Here is a 22,997-nt window from a genome sequence, read left to right as displayed (position 1 = left end):
ACTTGAAATTAAATGCCAGGTCCTGTTTAATGTCACTTGTTTCTCAAGTGTCCGGAGTGCAGTGGACACACTGGGCACTCGAGAAGCAACATACTTTTGATGTGTTGCCACACAATTTCAGAAAAGAGCAGTCTCTAAAAATAGGGGAAAGAGGAGCATTCGGGTGTCCGGAGAATCAGCAGTTGCAGGAAGACGTGGTGGGTAGGGTGGCTATTTCCGGTCTCCACATTCTTACGACACCAAGTGTGGCCGTGCACGTTTATGGGGTCGGGGGGGGGGGCTCGGGGCTCGCCTCCACCCCCAGCTGGCTGAGGGGCAGCTTCAACACAGGAACAAAACGAGTGTAACACTAGAACCCAAGTAAGAAAGCAGAACCACAGGCGCCTGGGTGCAGGCGGTTGAGTGGCTGATTCTTGATTTCGGCTCAGGTCGTGAGATCGAGCCCCGCATCGGGCTCCATGCTGTGTGTGGAGCCGGGCTGAGATTCTCTCTCCCTCTGTCCCCCACCCCCCCAGCTAAAAAACAAAGAAAGCAGAGCCAAGCAAAACGACCAGTGTATTTATACGCTGTCTCAATTGTAGGTTTAGATGCTGCTGTACTCAGAACCAGCACTCAGTATTCGAGAATATCGAAGAAAAGAGTAAGTTCTTCTCCCAGATTCTGGAAACATCCACACACAGATGTGGCTCCTGCCTTAGGAATAGTGTGAAATGCAGTCTTGCCAGCAACCCCAACTTCTCACGAAAATACCCACGAAGGCATAATCGTTTGTAAGGCAAACCTTCCACCACCTCAGCTGCAGGCAGGACCCGGGCGAGTCCATGCTAATGGAAAGCCGGCAGAGGGGCTAGAAGAAAAGTCCAGATGGCTTCCCCTCATGGCAGCACCAGGCTCTGGGGCCCACGGGGTGAAATCCAGCCCCTGATCCTGAGTCCCATACACCCCCTTCGGGGGCTGCCTCATCTAAGGGGAGGGGTGCTTTCTCCCGTCTGGCTCTGCACCTGGCAGGTGGGTCTTCCTTCCCTTTCTACTTTGTACAGAGGCCCTCATGTTGGCTTGAGGAGCAAGTCAGGCACCCTCCGCCAACTGCACCTGGAAATGGTGTGTCATGCGGGGTAGAAAGGCCGAGAGCCAGTGAACAAGTCAGTGGCCTCTGTCCCTGCCGTGCTGAAGTCCTTGCAGAGGGAGTCACCCGGCGGTGAGCCTGTGAGGCCCCCCAGACCTGTGATGGGTGTCTCATGCGGGAGCAAGAGAGAAGCCTGTGCCACTGTAGGCCTCTGAGATTGGGGGTGTTTGCTCCTACATCATAACCTAGCCTATCCTGATGATGCAGGAAATTCAGAGTGAAAAAGGTCAACCATGGAAAAGCCATGTGATGGCAAGTGGGCAGATTGATAATAAATGATCCCGGCAGGTCATTGCTCCTTTCTATGACTGTTTCTTCCCTTTTGAGGTGGGAATAACATCCCACCTGCATCTACCTGTCGTAGTCTGCACCAGCAGCTACACCAAAATGCGACCTCCTGGGTGGCTTACACAACGGTTTGGAGGCTAGAAATCCAATATCAAGGTGCCAGCAAGTGTGGTTTCTGGTGAGGGCTCTTCTCCTGGCTTGTAGACAACCACCTCCCTGCTCGCATGGTTCTTTGTGCACACACAGTGGGAGATCACTTCCTGGGGTGTCTTCTGACGAGGACACGAATCTTACTGGATCAGGGCCTCACCTTCATGACCTCTTCTAGATGGAATTACTTCTGTGGAGAGCCCATCTCCAAATACAGCCACACTAGAGATTAGAGCTTCCGCGTAGGAATTTGGGGGCGCCTAAACATTCTGTATACACACTACTTCATGTGAAGGTTTAGTGAGTACAAAGGGTACAAACCACCCAGGACATGCTCACTGCTGACGCCGCTGGTCTGTTGTTGTTGTGATCTTATCATCAAGGGCGCCCACATGAATGATCGAGCTAAGGGTGGGGAGAGGTGCTGTATCACAGGAGGGAAGAACTACCTAGACCAGCACGTAGGCAATTCTTGTGCTCCTCAGAATGCCATCGACACTACTTTGCATGCTTTAGCGTTGACACTTTCTACGGAGAGGTTTATAATTCTCTGCAATCCAGACATTTTGTCTTTAATGATCGGGTCTGTGTTTTCTTCAATCTTTCTCACATTCTATCACCGTTACAGGCATACCTCATTTTATTGTGCTTTACTTTATTGTGCGTCACAGATACGGTAGTTTTTACAAATGGAGGGTTTGGGGCAATCCATTGTCAAGCAAGTCTACTGGCGCCATTTTTCCAATAGCATTTGCTCACTTTGTGTCTCTGTGTCACATTTGGTATTCTCACAATATTTCAAACTTGTTCCTTATATTCGTTATAATGATCTGTGCTCAGTGATCTTTTTGGGCACCATGAATGGCGCCCATAGAAGACAACAAATGTGACCAATAAATGTCGTGTGTGTCCTCACTGCTCCACCCACTAACTGGCCGTTCCCCATCCCGCTCCCTCTCCTCGGGCCTCCCTGTTCCCTGAGACACAACAATATTGAAATTAGGTCAGTTAATAACCCTGCAATGGCCTCTAAGTGCTCAAGTGAAAGGAACAGTCACATGTCTCTCACTTTCAATCAAAAGCTAGAAATGTTGACGCTTAGTGAGGCAGGCATGTCGAAACTGAGACTGGTCAAAGGCTAGGCCTCTTGCACCAAACAGTCCTCCCAGTTGTGAATGCAAAAGAGAAGTTCTTGGGGAAATTAGAAGGGCCATGCCAGTGAACATACGGTTGAGAAAAAGCAAGACAGGCTTATTGCTGATGTGGAGACAGTTTTCATGGTCTGGATAGAAGATCAACATTCCCTTAAGCCAAAGCCCAGTCCAGAGCAAGGCCCTGACTCTCTTCAATTCTGTGAAGGCTGAGAGAGGTGAAGAAGCTGCAGGAGAGAAGTCGGAAGCTGGCAGAGGTTGGTTCAGGAGGTTTAAGGAAAGAAGTCAGTCGTCAGTCTCCATAACATACAAGTGCAAGGTGAAGCAGCAGGTGCTGATGGAGAAGCTGCAGCAAGTTGTCCAGATCTAGTGAGATAACGAATGAACGTGGCTACACTAAACAACAGATCTTCCCTGTAGACGAAGCAGCCTTATGTTGGAAGAAGAGGTTATCTAGGACTTCGACAGCTAGAGAGGTCAGTGCTTGGCGTCAAAGCTTCAAAGGACCAGCTGCCTCTCTTGTTAGAGGCTCATGCAGCTGCTGACTTAAAGCCAATGCTCACTGACCATTCTGAAAATCCTGGGGATTTGGGGATTAGAAATCCCCAAATCTACTCCGGGGGAAATCTACTCTGCTTGTGCTCTATAAATACGATAGCACATCTGTGTACAACATGGTTTGCTGAATATTTTAAGCCCACTGTTGAGACCTACTGCTCATAAAAAAAGACTCCTTTCAAAATATGACTGCTCACTGACAGCGTACTGGGTCACCCAAGAGCTCTGATGGAGATGGACGAGATGAATGTTTTCATTCCTGCCCATACAACAACCATCCTGCAGCCCATGGATCAAGGAGTCATTTTGACTTTCAAGTCTTATTATTTAAGAAATACATTTCATGAGGCTCTAGCTGTCATTGTGGCTCCGCTGATGGATCTGGGCAAAGTAAACTGAAAACCTTCTGGGAAGGATTTACCATTCTATATGTTTTATATTAAAACAGTCATGACTCACGGGAAGAAGTCAAAATATCAACATTAATAAGAGTTTGGAAGAAGCTGATTCCAGCCCTCATGGATGACATGGAGAGTTCAATCCTTCTATGAGGAAGCCACTGCAGATGGGCTGGAAACAGGAGAACTGGAATTACAAGAGGGGACTGGATTGCTGCAATCTTGTGATAAAACGCGAGGGGTGAGGAGTTGCTTCCTATGGATGGACAAAGAAAGCGGTTTCCTGAGACGGAATCTAGTCCTGGTGACGATGTCACGAAGACTGTTGAAGGGACAACAGAGGATTTAGGACATTACGTAGGCTTAGGGGATAAAGCGGTGGCAGGAAGTTCTCCTGTAGGTGAAATGCCATCAAACAGCCTCACATGCGACAGAGAAATCGTGAAAGGAAATAAATCAATGTGGCATATTGTTGTCTTATTTTGGGAACCTGCCACAGACACCCCAGCCTTTAGCAGCCACCACCCCGATCCATCAGCGGCCGCGAACATCAACGAAAGAAACTCCTCCAGCGAAAGGACTACGACTCGCTGAGAGCTCAGATGACGGTGTGCATTTTTTTAGCAATAAGGTATTTTTTAATTAAGGTGTGTACATTTAAAAAAATGCTATTGCATTACTATTGCATTAACAGACTAGAGTATCGTGTACACAAAACCATTATGTGCACTGGGAAACCACAAATGTGATTTGACTCGCTTTAATTCGGTAACTTGCTTTACCGCTGCAGTCTGGAACCAAACCCGCAGTATCTCTGAGGTATGCTCGTATTTAAGATGTTTTCTGAAAGACAGATACTGCATTTTCACTTCTTCCCATCAGACTTCTCCCCTCATTTTCAGTTACTCTAACAGTAGAAAGCAGGAAACAAAATAAGCAAAAAACGCCATCCGCTGAATAACAGTTATCTGGGGTTGACTGGCAAAGCAACTTTGGCTAACGGGATTGTTCCCTACTGTGACGTTTGTCAATGTCACGTATCAAAAAGCATTTCCAAGCCAAACCTGTGCTGTTAAACATTGAGTTCTCTCCTGAAACTGAGGCCATAAATGACCAGATTATGAAAAGTGACAGAGAGTAAAGAAGAAAGTCATTGTTCTTTCTACTCATCATGTAAGACCTTCATTCAAAAAATGACCCACTATTTAGTCTCTCCCCATCCCTCCAAAACCAGAAATTTCACAGCATTATCTTCGCTGCCTATCTGGTTTGCACTGGGAAGGAGCATGACTTCTCCCGGCCACACCAAGGTGAAAGCCGGAGTGCCAGTGGAAAGCAGGAGAAGGGGCTCTGGGAGCACGGAAAGAAGGTTAGAGGCGTCTGCATCCACAGCAGTGAGCAGCACACGTACAGTTGCTCATGAGGCCCAGAGAGCTGGCTGGCGTGCCGGCAGTAGGGGAAGAGGTGAAGGCCACGGGGCTGGGCCAAGATCAGGCACCATGACACCACGACACGCTCGAGGGCTTCCCCATCCTGGCTCTCCGATTCACTGCTCATACCAAATAACCTGCTTTTTGCATCCACATGTCACAAAGAATTACTGATCCGCTGATGGACTTCAGAGTGGGACAGGACATTTGCACAGCCTCAAAGTATCCCTCTCAAATTTACTAATTATGGTGAACGTTTCAACCTAGGATTACACCTTTTTTTAGGAACGGGGAGCTGAAGTCCCCTCCCTGGATGGGGGCTGCATGTAGGGACTCACTTCCAGGGAACAGAGCTGGGGGTGGGTATACTAACCCTGCAGCGGAGTATACCCAACCCCTCCCTAGCTCAGTGGTCCAGGTCAATGTCGTCAGTGATGACATCACGGCACTGCCTGCTATGACGTGAGCAAGAGGGTCCTTCATCTCCATGAAATTCTCCCTCCACATCCATAAGCTCAGTCTAATTAGGCAAATCCAAATTGAGAACATTTCACAGAAACGTCCACCTGCATGCTCTCGACGTCTCTTGCGCGCAGGCCAGCACCATTCCCCTCTAGATGTTTCCAGTGACTCCTGGTGTGCACAGCGCTTTTTAGAACCACATCGCTTACGTGAGGTTAAGGTCAGGCAAAGACAGCTATTTATTGCACCTGGCAGGCTTATTAACACACCTCACTTCCTCCAGTCCCAACCCTGCACCCCAACAGGGAAGTCACACAATAGAATGTTCTGCAAACACGATCCAAGTTTCTTCAGCCCCTGGTAGCATGCCATCAACCTCAGGAGAGCTTTCCTGGACACAGTGTGTGCCTTTTTTAGGGAACGAGAGCTCACTGTGCTGGCAACGTGCAGCGCAATCCGATCGCCCACACGCCAGCCAACGAAATCAAAGCCCCATCCCCAGGATCGTTCAGAGATTTTTTCCAAGTGCCCACATAACACAAAAAGTCACTGGAGAAGCACAAGAGAGAAAAGGTCACAAAACAAGGAAAGAGGGAGCAATTATCAGATAATCAGGAGGGGGGGGTCAGAAAGCTGCCTGCTTGACCGCTCCTTCTAGGTCCTGTTATGTGAGAGGGAGACAGGGGGGCTCACTATGCTGGCCCCAAAATGCACACTTCAGAGACTCGACGCCTGGCCGAGCCAGATCCTGCTCGCCATGGCCTTCTACTAAATCTCATTTGCACATAGGTGACCACTGATGATCGCTGAAATCTTGCTCTAGTCTCAGAAGAAACTGAACTGTCCAATGTGACTGAAGTCAGGTTAATGCTGTCCGTCTGTCCGTCCGTCGTCCATCCATCTCTCTGCTTGCTCACTCACCAGAACCCGGAGGCTGCCCCTGGGGGGAGGGGGAGGATACTCCGGGCTCTTGTCTGGGGAGGGGGGAGGCCTCTCAGGAGGGGAGCTCCTCCATGGCAGCCTCGCCAGCCGGAAGGGCATGACAACACTCGTATCTGTGACTAGAACGAATCATCCAGTCCCCAGGCAGGTGAGCAGGAAAAAGCCACACTGTTCAAACAGGAACCCTAGCGTCACCGCCGTTCCTGAGCTCTGGAAGCAGACCCAGCAGTAGAGCAGCTCACGTAAGGCAGCCCCTCTTAATCTTCAGTGTGCATCAGAACCCCCGGGGGGCTCTTCCGAGCACAGACGGCCCGGCTTGCCCCCAGGGCTCTGGTGCAGTAGGACGGATGCCAAGAGGCAGCATTTCTAACGTCATCCGAGTGCTGTGGGCACTGTGTCCGGAGGCCCCATTTTGAGGACCATTGATCTTAGGTACAATCTACCGCCTTCAATTCCAGCCCAACGTGCTTTGTTTTCTCAAAGTTGGTCAAGCAACTCAAACAGCCACCTTCCTTCAGAGACGCTATTGGAAACGTCCCTATCTGAGTGATTAGAACCATCTAGGTGACAGGCTGCCCTGATTCCACCCCATGAGGGACCAGTGGTTAGCAAGAGAAGGCACAGAGCCAAATAGATGCCATTTACTGCAACGTCCAAATAAAGGTTGAAGAGTCCAGGGTCTTCCTTTGCTCTTGAGGAAAGGCTTGATTCAGCGACTCCCTTCTGTAACGGACAGGACTCTGAAAGGAGAAAGAAGAGAAGCTGCTCTCCCATGGATGGGGTCTTGTCACGCTTATGCCTTCCCGGCACAATGCAGGCTGCAAACTGGGTCAGACCACAGGGAAACTGAGGCATGAAGAGATTTCAGTGAAGGCTGGAGAAGGCCTGGGCCCTTGCTGCCCCCCCAGCCCTCCCTGAAGAGCCTGGAACATGGCGGGGGGGGGGGGTCTGTGGTCGTCGTGGTGATGGTGACCCCTGTCTGTTTCCTCCTCACCTCCACAAGGACCTGAAAGAATCAGGGGTCTGGAAGCTCAGAGAAGGACCGCCTGCAGAGAGCGGCTCCTGCCCTCCCCCCCAACAACTCTACCTCCCACCTTCCCTGACTCCCACACTAGGCTTGCATCTGCTTCCTCCCCTACTTTTAGAAGAAGGCAACAGCACCACCAAAAAAGAAATAGAGAGTGCTCTGCGTAAAGAAAAATGCACAGCTCCCGAGGTTAATCTGCTCCAAGTTCAGAAGCAGCTACAAACCAGCACAAAACATCTAAGTGTTAAGAATCTTTTCTACACTTTTCTGACAGTAATACCACTGCCACCTTACATTTGCAAAGCCCTTGAGGCTCTGCGTGCATGATCTCAACTATTTCCTCACTTGTGCCCCATGCAAATGCTGTGAGACAGGCAGCAGGTGCTACCCCTCCTTACGGTTAAGGAGGCCAGCTGAGTGGGGCTTGTCTCCAGGCCTAGTCCCTAGTCGGGCAGCTCAGAGCCTGGAGCCTGGAGCCTGGAGCTGGAGCCTGGAGTAGAGCCCAGAGCCTAGAACCTAGAACCTGGAGCCTGGAGTAGGGCCTGGAGCTGGAGCCTGGAGCCTGGAGCTGGGGCCTGGAGCCTGGAGTAGAGCCCAGAGCCTAGAACCTAGAACCTGGAGCCTGGAGTAGGGCCTGGAGCAGGGCCCAGAGCCTAGAACCTAGAACCTAGAGCCTGGAGCCTGGAGTAGGGCCTGGAGCTGGAGCCTAGAGTACAGCCCAGAGCCTAGAACCTAGAACCTGGAGCCTGGAGTAGGGCCTGGAGCTGGAGCCTGGAGCCTGGAGCTGGGGCCTGGAGCCTGGAGTAGAGCCCAGAGCCTAGAACCTAGAACCTGGAGCCTGGAGTAGGGCCTGGAGCTGGAGCCTGGAGCCTGGAGCTGGGGCCTGGAGCCTGGAGTAGAGCCCAGAGCCTTGAACCTAGAACCTGGAGCCTGAAGCCTGGAGTAGGGCCTGGAGCTGAGGGTGGGAGCCAAGCCTCTGTCTGTCTGTCTGGATCTCTGTAAATGTGGGTGGGTGACAGGCAGGGGGCCAGTGAACACACATGGTCGGTGGCCACAATGACCCCCTGCCTTGTTTCCGGGGGGGGGGTGTGAGGAGACACAGGTGCCTTGGTGAGCAGCAGGAGTCCCTGCCCCAAGCATTGTGTGTGTATCCCCTCATCTGGTCCTCACAACCACAAATCATCACTGCCACTTTATAGGTGGGAACACCGAGGGGCCACGTGGCTTGTCCAAGGTGGCAAAAGCAGTAAATGGTGACACCAGGCCTCAGACCCAGGTCTTCTGACTCAGAGTCCAACCCTGACCCTCTAGGCTGTATTTTCTTAAGGGTGTGCAAAGTATCTCTCCTCATGGGAATCAGGAGGGAAATTTATTTCACTGGTTTTTTTTTTAGGCTTTCCCACACTGCCATCCATTACTGAAAGTAGCTATCATGCCAAGGGAAACCCAAAAGCAACTAACACAGCCCCGGCCTCGGTGGCACAGTTCGGTGTGACATCGGGGATAACTGTGGTTTGTGGGTGGTACTGGCCTCTTGCTGATGAATTCTGACGAGGTTATCAGTATGAAGACGGACGATTCTATCTCCTGATCTCTTGTGACAGTGGATGAGGTTTCAGGATTTAGAAAAAGTCATCAGTGAAAGCCACTCCGTGTAATCCATGCATGAATTCTGACAAAAGTAGCTCCAACCACTTGGAAGAAAAATCCCACATTCAAAGGTTTTCGTATCAGTACGAAGACCAGTCACCATCACACTGCCAAGGAATTCCCCTTTCTGCTTTGACCTGCATTCACTCAGCAGGTGGTTTTCAAGTGGCTCCTACATGCTGGGCTCGGGGGTCCCCCGGCCATGGGGTCTGGCGCAGCCCCTGAGAGCGCCCCCCTCTGACTGGAGACTGGAGCTGCTAAAGGAAAGTGCGGCCCAGAGAATAGAAGTGTGATGGGAGGTGAAGGGGCGGGGGTGGGGGGGGGTGGGGGGTGGGGAACCCGTACTGCCACCTCAGGCCCTGGGTGGGAGCTGCGCAGGCCTGAGACTTCCCAGGAGAAGGCAGAGCCAGTCGGGTGAGGGTGGAGGGGACTGAGCACTCCCAGAGGAGGCCCAGACCTCGGCAACCGACGTGCCTCATCTCACGAGGCCCCCAGCTACCCCGTCTTCATCCTACAGCTGAGGAACTGAAGCTTCAAGCCAGCGAAGGCCCACGTCCCAGAGCCCCTGAGTGGCAGAGCTGGCCTGCTTCTATGTCTCCTGAAGAGATAAACCATCCACAGAGAACACGGCACGGGCGTAAGGAAGGAGGCCTGATGGTGTCTGTGAAATCCAGTAACTCAGAATTTCAAAAAGCTGGATATAAAACTGGATAAACAGAATTAGTTATTACTGTATCATTGATGGCGTATTATCACGTGCATCAAAAAAGAGACGACAGGCCCAAAATGGAGTCACTTGTGCTAAGCCCCACGTCGGCAAACCAAGACTTAGAACTCCACCTAACTGCAGTTTCAGCCCCTCCCAGGAGCGTAACCTTAGCCAGTCAGGCTGGAGTTACCAGGGAGGTGACCTGCCAGCCAGTTCCCTGCCATCCCCACATGGAGAAGGTCTTGACTGAAACAATCCACTCTTCACCAGAGACTTCCTTTCCCTGCCCCTCTGGCCCAGACAAGACTTCATTTCCTTCTGCTCCGAGGGGCTCCCTTTACTTCTAGATGGGATGCTGCCCATTCATGGATCACTGAACGAAGCTGATCGGGTCTTCACATTTACTCCGCTGGATTTTAGTTTTTAACATACGTGATGCTCTTACCTGTTACACTTTTCTATGTGACATCATTTTAACAAGTCAGTAATCAGACAGTCTAGGGTATGGCCTGCCAAACTGCAAGGCAGTGCCCCCACTCTGTCCTCCACTCTATATAATTATGAACCACCATGTTCTATCTAGGAGAAGTTGGAAAAATGTTTAGGAAAGAAAGAATACACTAAAATAGTGACATTGTTCAACACACACACACACACACACACACACACACACACACACACACACACACACACACACACAAAACCCAAAAAATCCAAGCAAAAAAGATCTATTAAGCCAAAAGGAATCCTAAAGCTGAATTTTCAGTTATGGAGAGGGAGGGTACACAGCATGTTTTCCTTAACAAACTGCACATCACAGTGGAAGCCAGGGGTCTAAGCCACGGAGGGGAATATGACGGGCACAGAACATTGTCATGGTTAAGTCACTCCTGTCTCACCCTGCAGCCTGAGGGGGACACACATGCCCTGGGGCCAAGGGCACAGAGAGGGCAGAGGGAAGGAGAGGGCTGGGACAGCACCCATTTTCACACTGTCACTGGGGGGGAAGGGAGAGGTGGTCTGCATGCCACCTTCTCAGGGACAAGTGTCTGGGCACCAGGCAGGGACCCTGCACGGGACCACCCACGGTCTAGCGGTCTATTTTAAGAAATTCAGCTGTGAACGGCAAAAGCAACATACTTTTTAGGAAATATGGGGACACTTTTAATCCTATGGAAATGTGCTGTTGCTGGCCTTCCCGCTGTCCCACACCTCGCCCCCTTCTACCTGGGGGGGTCTGGGGGGGGACTCTGGAGTCCTGATGGGCTGCCAGCATCCCCCCCCCCATAAGGCTTCCCTCCTCCCTCAGCAGCGGGACTGCTGTGCCCACAGACAGCTGCACAAAGGTCCCATTTGTGGGGCCACAGTGAGTGGCACAGTGGTGGGAAAAGGGAAGGGGAGCTTCTCCATGGGGCCTTCTTGTCCCTCGCGGCATCTGCCAATGTCTGGAGCATTTCTGTTGTCACTCTCGGATAGAAGACAGGGAGGCTGTTAAATCTCCTACAAGGCACAGGACGGCCCCCCAGCAGAGAGGGATCCCTCCGAATGTCCGCAGTGTAGAGGCTGGGAGTCCCTGAAGCACAGGACGAGTAACAGGAAGGCCGCGTGACCACCGCTTCCCTGCGACCTTCTGAGAGGTCAGAGAAGCCCAGAGATAAACCCTACAGCGGGTGGCGGGCCCGCTGCCTCCAGCATGTGGACCACAGGCCCGGAGGCCAGGCTGCCTGATGACGAAGCAGCCAGAAAAGCCTGGTGGCGTCTTACTCCGGATTCTTAAATTCAAGGCCAAGAAGCAAAAGTGCCGTTGAAAACAGAACGCCTGTCCTGTGCCGATGCTCAGCTGCACCTGTGCTCCGGATGCTAAGAAAGCCACGGGACCCTGAAGGTGCACGCGGAGCTGAGGTGGCCACGGTCCATGTGCTCACTCGGCGTCCATCTAGCCAGTCCCAGGACCGTGGCCGCCCCCTGCACACGGGCACTGTCCTCCCCCGGGGCACATGCTGGCCAGTCAGGCGGTGCTGCGGTCTCTCTCTGGAGGTGGACCCCGCCCCCAGGAGGCAGGGGACCCCAGGGTTCAGTTAGCGCCCACATGGGCCAGGCTGCCATCACTGCATTTCCCTGGGACCGCTCATTACCCCAACCCCCCCAGGAAATATAAGGAAAGGAGGCTCGGATACAGGGATACGATACCCCCTGTGGTCCCCCAACTTCAGAAGGCTGATGGTGCTCCTCCCACAGACCAAACGTGTCCCCAGGCCGGACTGGGTTCCCGCGCAGTCCTGCCGCTGGGGCCCCAGGGCTCTCCTCCCTCTGATGCTCAGCCCTGCTCTGCATGACGGAACACACCCCTGTCACGGCATATTTCGGCAAAGAAGAAATCATCGCTCTAAAGCCTGGCTGCCCATCTGGCGGCCACGAGCAGTAAGTGGCTATTTAAATTTAAATGAATTAAAATTAAATAAAATTTAAGATGCAAGGGGCGCCTGGGTGGCTCCGTCGTCGTTGGTTGAGCGTCTGGATCCTGATTTCAGCTCAGGTCTCAGTGTTGTGGGATCGAGCCCCGTGTCGGGCTCTGTGCTCAGCGTGGAATCTGTTTTTCTCTCTCTCTCTTCCTCTGCCCCTCCCCCTGCTCATGCTCGCTCTCTCTCAAGTAAATAAATAAATAAAATCTTAAAAAAAAATTTAAGATGCATTTCTCAGACACACTAGCCATGATGCAGGTGCTCCACAGCCACCCAGGGCTGGCGGCTACCACAACACGCAGCAGGGAGAGAGAGGGCTGCCGTCACTGCCGAAGGTCCTACTAACCAGCACCGTTCTGGATGATTTTAGACATATCTGGCATCACTTAAAGCAGTATCTTAGGGAACCCGGGGTAGAGACACGTTAGCTGTTCAGTCAGCATGGAAATCCCATCTCTCTATCAACCTGGAAAACTCCCCATCCTCCCCTATGTCTAAGGGATCTCATAAAAGGAGGCGAAAAATAAAAATAAATCAAGGGGGATGGTAAAAAAAAAGGGGGGGGGGTAAACTTATAAGATGCAGCTTAAAAGCAAAACAAAAACTTTAGATTTCCTGGTTCTTTTAGGTTTAACTATTCTACATGACCACTGTGTGATTTTTCATTTACTCCCCCAAGCCAAGAAGTGGGTGGAAGCATTGCAATATAATACTCCAGCAAATGGCTCTGGCTCTTCCATACTTGCTGATCTGAGAGTTTACCCACTGCCAAGACCATATCACATTCTGCCTACCTAAACTCTCCAGGTGTTTTATGTTTGTTTTATATCTCAGATCTTAGAGAATTTTCCTAACAAATAAGTGAATTATCCTTGATGCGTACAGCTATGAAAATTTTATTTTTTATAACTCCCTTTGTTTGCTCACCTAGTTTGATATTTTATTCCACTCTCAATGAAAGAATATCATAATGACCGGTTCCCTTGTCTGGGCTGTATGGACATTAGAGATTATTTTGTCCCGGTATAAATCTCAGATTAATTTTTGGCATTCTTCTCAATCCCACCACCCCCTTAAGCGAAAATAGAACTCTATCTGTAGGCACCAAATTAGAGAGGTTTGGCTTGCTAGCATTAAGCAGTATTCCCTTCTAACACTGAAGCAGTCCGGGGCATTGGCTTGGCAGCTGGGGGACCTGGGTTCAGATCCAAGCTGTGTGCCTGTCCCCTGAGAAGGTAGTGAATGTACCAGCACTTGAGCCACCCTACTGCACCCCTGGTGCTGTCCTGCTTGCATCCTATGGCACCTCTCCTCCTGGCCTTTCACAAAATTGTTCTCACAGTGTTTTAGTGACTCATTCTCAGAGCTGAATGGACAGCCGAAGATCACCATGCATCTGGGAGAGGTCAAGATGAAAGACAGAGGCCACCGCAGACAAAGGACCAAAAGAAACAGACCACAGTACAGGAGACAAAAGAAAAGTTTTGGAGAAAACAACAACAAATTAATATCCTCAGAATGATAAGAAAAGGAGCCACATTTGTGAATCAGAAAGAATGCCATAAAGAAGGAACAAAGAACAACAACCAAAAAACCCCCCACCTTTTAGAAATTAAATACAGAACAGATAAGTTTAGCAGAAGGCGTGGAAGATAAAGGTGAGTTATCTCCTGTAAAGCACCACCAAGAGAAGAAATTTAGAGAAGTGGAATGAAAAGAAAGTTATTCCCAGCAAAGGAAATGACGTAAAAGAGAGCAGAGGAAATGATGGGGAGGAGAAAATTCAGAAAATTTCCCAAAACTTTAAGATACATGTTTTCAGACCCAATGACCCCAGTGAATGCTCAATAAATGGAAAATAACCCATCCAAAATACTAAAGATCAAGAGAAGTTCCTAAAAGTCACTACAGAGTAAAAGCAGAGATTATACAAGATACTGGAAATACACAATGCATCAAAATTCTCAAAGCAATCCTGAAGGCTGGAATCAAGTGGAAAAAAATGTCTTAAAATTGTGGTAGAAAATACCTTTAAATTTTACTTTCTTGATCATTATTAGTTTATTTTATTGAAGAGGCAATTCGGTCACATGGTTCAACAACCAAAGAGCCTCAGGTCTCGTGGGCGGCTCAGTTGCTTGAGTGTACTACTCTTGATTTCTGCTCAGGTCATGATCTCAGTGTCGTGAGATAGAGCTCCACGCTCAGCAGGGAGTGTGCTTGAAATTCTCTCTCTCCCTCTGCCCCTCCATCCCTCACTCTCTCTCTTTCTCTAAAATAAATAAATAAATCTTAAAAAAATATCCAAAGAGCATGAAAAGTGACACTTGATGAATCTGCTTCCACTCACACCCCACACTCCGTTGGTCTCCCAGGGTTTCTTTGTGCAAATGCAGACAAATCACCGCCTTTCTCACGAAAGGGACAGCACGCGAGTTTTGTTTTCTGCACCTTGCTTCTTTCAGTTGATAATACATGCTGGAAATCATTTCAAAGAATGCGTAGAAATCTTTGTCGTTCTTTGGAAAATTATTTTTAACCTAGAACGCTATAGTCAGCCAAACTATCACTCAAGTATGAGGGTAGAATACAGACATTTTCAGACATGCAAATACTTGGAAAAGGCACTCTTTCTCAGGAAGCTACTGAAGGACGTGTTCCAGCAAAATGAGAGAGTAGTCTGAGGAAGAATTTGATACGGCATCTGGCAAAGAGGGATCGAACAACAACAGAAAAGTGGGGAGCTCCAGAATGGTGGCAAAGGGAAGAACAGCCGAAGTCCGGAGAGGGTCTAGAGGACAGACGTCCCCAGGGGTCCATATCCAGGAGGGGACGAAGGGGAAATGGTAGGCTGCCTGGTTTGCTGAGTCACACAGGAAATAGTACTGTGAGGGGTCCTGTTGAAAAGTTTTTGAAGAACTGGATGTGACTGATATGTAGACAGAAGAGCAATTGGGGGAAAAAAAAAAAAAAAAACAAGTCACGAACTCCAGAAAAGGCAGAAAGCTGTCCAAGGAGAGAAACGTCAGAGTGTGCTGCTTGGCTCCGCAGCCACACCTCATGTGACGTCCCCATCACCACCTGCCTTGACAAGGCACCCGTCCTCGTGCTGGGGTCTTTTCATGAAAGAGCTCATTTACCCTCATAAACACCTGTGGAAAGTGCACTCAAAATTTTCCCATCTTACCTACGGGACAACTGAGGCACAAAGCGGTGAAGCAACTTGCCCGAGGTCACAGAGCATGTGGCAGGACCAGGGTTCGAACCCGGGAATCTGACCCTCCTAGCACCATACCCTGTACCGGTCTGTGGTTCTACTACAAGATTATTGTGGTGTGCAGATGAGGGGAGACAGAACCGGCAGAGGGCCTGAGCAGGGCCCCAGCCTCCCAGCCAGGACCTGCAGCGGTCCACGGCTACACTCAGGCGATCAATAGAGTACGCACGCGTATTATTTATAAACACGGAGCTAATCGCCAGATTGTTCAGGGTCTCACCGGGTCATTAAGAACTTGGCCTTTATGCAGTGATATGAGAAGCTGCTGGAGAGTTTTAATTAGAGAGGCGACATGAGCTGACATATTTCAAAGGATCCCCCAGCTGCTGTGTGGAGAATGGCCTGAGAATGTGGGACAAGGGTAAAAACACGTATCACCTTAGTTAAATAAACATTACATTTTAGAAGTTGAGAGAATGAAAAAAAAAAATGGGGAGAGATGTAGCAAGGACAGAAGAGTATCAGCTTTCCCATGAACCGTCAAGCCCGGTGGCCAGAGGTCAGCTGGGGACAACAGTCCCAGAGATGGGAAGCAAGTCGGCTTGACTGCAGGACAGGGCCGGTAGCTGGGCCCCGGATGGAGCCAAGGACTGGATCCAGGAAGTGGCAGCAGCCTGGATGCTGAATGGGCACCTTCTCAGTTACCTTGGGCAAGTCACTAGCACCTGTGAGCCCGCTTCTGCGTGTCAAACAGAGATACTCTCAGCTCTGCTGGTGGGACTTAATGTAATTATGGGGGGAAGCTTCTGGGAGTGCCTGGCACCCTGCAGGCCTCCGAAGCTACCTCAGCTCCCACCTGCCCCCTTTCCAACCCCATACCCTGACCAGGCTCACTAGCAACTAGGCTCCACTGGAACACAGGTCCCCTGATTTCTACCCACCGTGCCACCTCTGCAGGCCACCCACATACAAATCACAGCCCCAGCCACAAAACCAGTGAATCATGAGGGTCACCCAGAAGGGGGAGAGGGAGACAGATGGCTGGCTCTCTGACAGAAATAGCTGTGGGGCGGGGCCCGCACGCCATCGCCACCGGCAGGACCGTCCACAGCTGAGTTTCTGATTCCACTCCCACCAGGACCATCTTTTTGGGAATCACCGAGATGGCCCAAGGTCACGGGCGCCACGTGCAGCTCCCCCGGGGCCCAGACTCCGTGCGACACATCCCCCGTGAACGCTCGTGTTCCCAGCGCTCACTGATGGTGCACCAGGCTCTGCGAGTCTGTCTGGGAAGGTGAGCTCGGGGAGGGCCTGTGTTAGAAGTGGGGGCAGGACAGCTCTTCCCACGGTGCTCGGCGTCTGACTCCCCTCATCCCTTCCCACTCCCGGGAAGAAGGGGGCACGACAGTGTCCCCGCTCGCAAACCACTGGCAACACCCGAGGACACCATCCAGGCCGTGGCCACCATGTTTTGAGCTGGCGGCCCACCTCAGAAAAGCAACTTCACCTGGAACTAAGGCCTGAGGGGGACTGCTCGGCTGTAGCAGCAAGGGTTAAATGTCCGGTTAAATGCTGCTCTCTGTCCTCTCACTGAGGGCAGGCGACGGCACCGGGAGACCAGGAGTGGGTGTCACGCCAGCTGTGGGCTCACTCCTGGGCTGCACCATCCCAGAGGCGCCGGACCTGCCGAGAGCCAGAGCAAGGTGAAACGGAGGCTCCAAGCTGAAGCCGGTTCCCCGGGGCCGTTCTGGAAAAGCACTTGTGTATCCACCCCCCCAGCTGGGCCCACAGACGCCTTGAGGCTTGAGGAGAAAGGAGACGGGTCCCTCAAGACAAGCTGGCCTGTGAAGGCTATTTGGGAAGGGTGTGGTGAGGGGGTAACATGAAAGGGGTTTGAGGATGAGAATGTCCTGTGTGTACAGGACCACGCAGAATGAAGCACGGGGTCGTCCGAAGTCGGGGTCCCCAGAGGCAGAGCCTGAGGCAGGGATCTGTCTGTGGCTCTATATCCGGGGAGCACAGCCCGCAGAAGAGGGGTTGAGGGGGCAGGGGCAGGAGGGGGCCTCCGCTGGAGTGTGCCCTCAGCCCCATCCCACAGGGAGCTCTGGAGCCGGAACGGCACCAGAGTGGGTTCCAACTCGAACTCGAAGCGAGCGGAGGGGACATTTATATCCTCACACCCCTCAGGCAACAGCTGCAGACTGCCCCGGGGGGTAGGGGTGGGGGTGGGCTCATACCCCTCCCCCACAGCGACTGCTGGGTGGCCAAGGGCGCTCACAGGCCAGGGAGTCGGCACCCGCCCACAGGGGGGAGCTGGGTGGGCACCATCGGTGCCCAAGGGACCACCTCCCAGTGGGTGGGTCTTGGAGAGGCGGCCGTGGGGACAGTCTCGGGGAGGGCACTGTGCTGTGAGCGGGGAAGGGCATCGGACCAGGGCCCGTGTGGCCACAGGGCATGACTCACAAGGCAGCTTGTGTGTTATCACTATTTGTTAAAATTTTGTTGTCGCTCTCCGTTTGAGAGGAATGCTCTGAATTGCCTCAGGCATCGTGAGAGCAGGCTCATGCCCCTCCGTGGCCGAGTGTTGAATGAGCAATGTGGGATGCTACCAAAAATCTTGAGCCGAATGTTAAATACGGCAGGAGAGAAAAATATATCTGCTTTCAAAACACCTTTCCCCAGGGTGTGAGAAACACTGCTCACGCCTTCAGCGGCGATGAGCATCTCCAGGTGCTTACTGGACCTTCTTCCTGACAACATCTTGCCCGAATTCCACCTCAGAAGCGAGTACCTGTGCTAACACATCTACAGTGTTTTCAAGTTACGAGTCCATTTACTAAAAACCGGCCTCGGGTTAAACCACAGCGTAACTGCAGAAACAGGACTGTGTCAGCTTCCACCGGTCAGGGTGCGCTTCTCGAGCCCTCTGCAGGGGCAGCTGAGCTCCCCTCCCAGCCCTGCCCACCCGCTCTCCCTCCTGCCCGGTGACCCTGCCCGTGGGCCCCAGGTCACCCCAGCCCAGAAGGCTCTGCTTATTCTCTAGAGGGCGCCTTCCCGGATGCCTGACCCATGCCCACCCACCCCCTGCCACCTTCCGAAACAGTCCCCAGTTTTCATTGAGTCTCCCACACCTCCCCGAGGGCTTCAGAGGCAACAGCCAACTCCCCCCATTTCCAGGATGGGCCTGACGGGTCACAAGGTAGGACTCCCCCGGCCCTGCACACCCTGGCCCAGGGACTGCCGTGGGCGGCTGAGTCCACAGTCCTGCTCACAGTTTGGCTCGGGGGTAGCCAGGGAGCCACGTGGAGATTTGTCAGGGAAGATACTTCTAGCTCTCAAGAGAGAGACTGGGTGTGGGCTCATGGAGGGCAGTGTGGGAACACGGCAGACGCATGTCAGCCTGAAGGTGAGGCCACCCAAAAAGGACAGCGCAGCAGATCCAGCTGCAAGGTGCTATGGAGGGAAGCAGCCACTGGTGGGGCTGGTGGCCAGGAATCCATGCTCCAGCCAATATATTTCCCCTTGTGGAGGCCAGTCCAGGTCAGCGTTTCTGTCACTTCAAAATAACTCGACATGCCACTTCCTCCAGGAAGCCACTTCTGATTGCCACTCCTAGTCCCCTCAATAAACTGGAACTCTCTCATTTCCAAACTTTCAGGGCACAATATCCATGGCCTTTTACTATCAGATCTCTTCCTATCTTCCGCTCTCTTATTGATCTACAGGTCAGACCCCTTTCTGACCCAACTCTTCATGGGTGGATCCTCTTCAGGTCCATCTCTGAATCCCAGTCTCCCTAGGACAGGTGTTTGGAGAGCACGGCAGGCATCTGCTGAATCAATGCACAAATAAGAATGTACTAAACTTAAGACAATTTTGTTAATTTTTATAAGCACTCAAGAACTCGACGGTGAACAGATACTTGCCATTTCGATCGTGATTCTAATTTTTACAGTTGGGAAATATAATTCAATTTGTGGTAAAACATAAAATGTTGCACCTGCTCCCTCCAACATTATAGATACCTGCCACTTAGTGCTTATAACAAGCCCATCTGTGGTTGGTTTTATCAGGAGGATAGGTGGCTGAGGCTCACATTTACCTGGTTACTCACTGTATGAAAGGCCACCAATCTGCAGTGGGTTTTAAGGGATGTATAAGAGTTTGCCCGGAAAGCCCTTTTCTTTAATCCTGACTGCCAAGGGGGATTTCTTTCCCGCACTTTAGAGACAAGAGAACAGACACTCAGGGGGGTTGAATGACTCACTTCCCCAGGATCGCATAGCTCCTCCATGAGGTGTGTGTGTTGTCATAGCCCAGCACTGACTCCCCAGTCTGAATCTGTCACTGCCTACCACCGTCTCCCTGGCTGGGGGCCAAGACCACGGGCTCCCAATCCTCGGGACCTCCAGGATGTCAACCCAGGGAGCATCCCTAGCCTTTGCTTCCAATCCAAACCAGTAGGTACGAAGTAGACTTTGGGAGCTCTCATTCTTCTTGTTCCTTTGTCCATAAGCACCGACAGAAAGACGAGGCCCAGGGGTCACCCGTCACCTCTGTCCTCCCAGGGAACACTCGTTTGGTCTTAGGGTCAAATACATACCTAAGTGACTGTCCTCACAGGAGTGGGGATTATATTCAAGCTACTGCATTTAGCCAATGTCTTTATTTAGCCCAATGTACTTCAAGTCCTGGTACTTCTTTTGTTTGTTAATTAGCGCAACACACTTCGGAGCACCTACTACACGTCTGACTGTGTGGAGCTCTGGGGAAACAGAAGAGAAAGATTTCGCCTGCCTGGGTGTCACCTTCTACAGCATGAGCAGATTATGCTGAGGAGAGGTGACTCCCATACCAGGTGCAGGGAGAAGAGCTAGAGGAGCCAGATGGAGGCAGGGAGCCTTTTGCCTGGGGTGATGGGGGCGGTCTCACAGAGGCCACCAATCTGCAGTGGGTTTTAAGGGATGTATAAGAGTTTGCCCGGAAAGCCCTTTTCTTTTCATACAGAGAAAAACCGAAGTCTTTATCCATTTCAATATTCAACAAATACTGACTGACAGCCCTATGTCCATAAAAGCAAAATCGAGTATTGGCAACTAAAAACACCTAAGAACTTGTTATAGAGTGGACCTCAGTAAATAGCTGAATGACGCAACCAGAGCCCACAGCCTAAATGGCCTGGAAGTTTTTCCACTTGAGAGCAGTGTGGTATGCCGACGAACTCCACATCATATGGAACACTTGGAAGGGAGCGCATGAGGAGGGATGAGCTGCAGCTCTATAGTTAGCGCGCGCGCGCACACACACACACACACACACACACACACACACACACACACACGGGACACTGGAAAGGTACAAAAGGGTATGCGAGAAAAATCAGGCATCCTTTGTCACTGGGGCCCAGTGGGCTCCCCTTCCCCAGGGAGCTGCCGCGGCCAATCCCAGGGGCAACTTTCCCATGTCACCGGTTTATTTCACCTGAAGGTTGGATCCTTAGAGGGAAAGGCACTTGTCCAGCGCGCACACAGTGCTCCTTTAATTTGCCACGCTTAAAGTTCACCACCAATCTTTCAAATGAACTGTCCAGAAAGCTTGGACGAAAGCCCCTCAGTGCGCCTGGACCCGTTCTCAGGCTCCCTCCAGAAACAAGATTCACAGTGACCCCAAGCTCATGTCCATGTCACGCACCTGCGTGACAATCGATGACCCATGGTCACAGACAAGAAACAGGCCATTTCGCCAGGGCCATGTGGCCTCCGGGGACGGTCCACGGGCCTCCGGGGGGCGGCCTACTCCACCCCCACCAAGCGGCACGACAAAGCGGGGCGCTCAGCCCCGACCCCACGGTCCCGCCCCTCTCCGCGCCGCCACCCCAGCTCCGCTACCGGAGGGGGACACAGTGGCCCCACAGTGGGGGAGGGGTCAGCGTCGCCAGCCTGTCCCCAGGGGCCAGAAGGCCGGTGTCTGGCCCGCCGACATCCCGCCGGGCCCGCGCCCCACCCCCCGCCCGCGCCGCGGGCGGACGGACAGAGCGACCGACCGAAGCGCGACCGCTGCGGCGGCGCCCCCGCCCGCGCCCTGCACCGCGGGCCCGCGGGCCGCCCACCTCGCGCGCGATCTGGTTCAGCGCGTCGTCCTCCGCCGTCAGCCGCTCCCGGTTGGGGAGCCGCTTGCGCCCCGAGCCCTGCGTGCCCATGTCCATCCGCCGCGCCGCCCGCTACTGCCGCGGGGCCCGCCGCTCCCGCCGCTCGCGCCCCTCTCGGGCCGGCCCCGGCCCCGCTCCGCCCCTCCCTCCGCCGCGGCGTCATGGCGTCAGCGGGCGCGGGCCGGGGACGCGGGGACACGCCGGAGGGGGGGACCTGGGGCCGGGGGCGCGGCGACACGCCGGAGGGTGGAGGGCACACGGGGGCTGGGGCGCGGGGACACGTCGGAGCGGGAGACGCGGGGCCGGGGCGCCAGGGACAAGCGGGAGGGGGGGACGTGGGGCCGGGGGCGCGGCGACACGCCGGAGGGTGGAGGGCACACGGGGGCTGGGGCGCGGGGACACGTCGGAGCGGGAGACGCGGGGCCGGGGCGCCAGGGACAAGCGGGAAGGGGGGGACGCGGGGGCCGGGGGCGCGGCGACACGCCGGAGCAGAGGGGACGCGGGGGCCGGGGGACATGTCGGAGCAGCGGGGACACGGGCGCTGGGGCGCCGGGGACCTGCGGGGACGCCAGGTGGGACTGGGCCTGGGACGCTCGGGGACGCCAGACGTGGAGACAGCGGGAGGTTTGGGATGGCTGGGGCTTGATGGCACAAGGACACGGAGGTGACGGGGGCTGCGGGGGCTGCGGGAGCAGGTGAGTAGTGGGGGCGAGGGACTGCGGAGGGTTCAGAGGCGCCGGGAGGCCTGGGGGCGGGGCGGCACTGGAGGGTGAGCCCCGTGGGTGATTGTGGACCACCGGCTCCAGGGCAGTGGCTGCCGGTGGAGCTGGGACCTCTGCAGGGGCGCTGGAAGGCTCCTGGGAACTGGGGTTGCAGAGAAGGGTTTGCAGGGGGGGCAGTGCAAGGGTGTGGCTAGGATGGGCGCCCCCCATGAGTTGGAGTCAGGCAGTCAGTCGCAGATGGGGTCAGAGGCAGGCTCTGGGGTCAGGCCCAGGGCCATTCAGATCCACTCACAGCTACCAGACTGGGACCTTGGCCAGCCTTCTGAGCTTCATAGCACGTTCAGAATCATCCCGTTGATGTAGGCGTTTCCTTCTTCACTTGCACGTCCTCTGTGACTTACCACTTCACCCCTGGGTCTCCAGCTGTTGAAAAAGGAATGAATTTACCTGAGCTTTACCTTCTACACTCTAAAAGTGGATTTTAAAATAAACTGGAGAATCAGATAAGGTTTACAAAGCCATTGCCTTCTTGGCCACAGTAATGATGCAAGTAACTG

The 22,997-nt window shown here is 53.0% G+C and overlaps 1 protein-coding gene and 1 long non-coding RNA gene across 34 annotated transcripts in view; both read right to left on the bottom strand.

Annotated features, from left to right (window-relative positions):
* The window catches only part of LRRFIP1 (LRR binding FLII interacting protein 1), a 141,826-nt gene extending 119,973 nt beyond the window's left edge, over nt 1-21,853 (bottom strand). For 8 of the 33 annotated variants that reach the window (XM_027588786.2, XM_027588795.2, XM_027588791.2 and 5 more), the window contains exon 1: nt 21,680-21,851. In XM_027588786.2, the coding sequence (XP_027444587.2) occupies nt 21,680-21,775 (96 nt within the window). In that variant the 5' untranslated portion in view covers nt 21,776-21,851. Of the gene's footprint in view, nt 1-21,679 lie in introns of all 33 variants that reach the window. The other 25 variants (XM_027588824.2, XM_027588826.2, XM_027588827.2 and 22 more) reach the window with 8 other exon arrangements.
* Nucleotides 18,682-21,199, bottom strand: LOC113919508. The gene is made up of 3 exons (XR_003519041.1): nt 21,052-21,199; nt 20,174-20,335; nt 18,682-19,399 (listed from the first exon to the last, which is right to left on the bottom strand). It is a non-coding gene; the product is annotated as an uncharacterized LOC113919508 (long non-coding RNA).
* Nucleotides 21,854-22,997: the final 1,144 nt, after the last annotated feature.

Source organism: Zalophus californianus, chromosome 3 (genome assembly GCF_009762305.2).
Source record: "Zalophus californianus isolate mZalCal1 chromosome 3, mZalCal1.pri.v2, whole genome shotgun sequence".
Taxonomy (NCBI): domain Eukaryota; kingdom Metazoa; phylum Chordata; class Mammalia; order Carnivora; family Otariidae; genus Zalophus; species Zalophus californianus.
The sequence above is the reverse complement of the archived record's forward strand: the minus strand, read 5'-3'. Positions and strand labels throughout refer to the sequence as shown.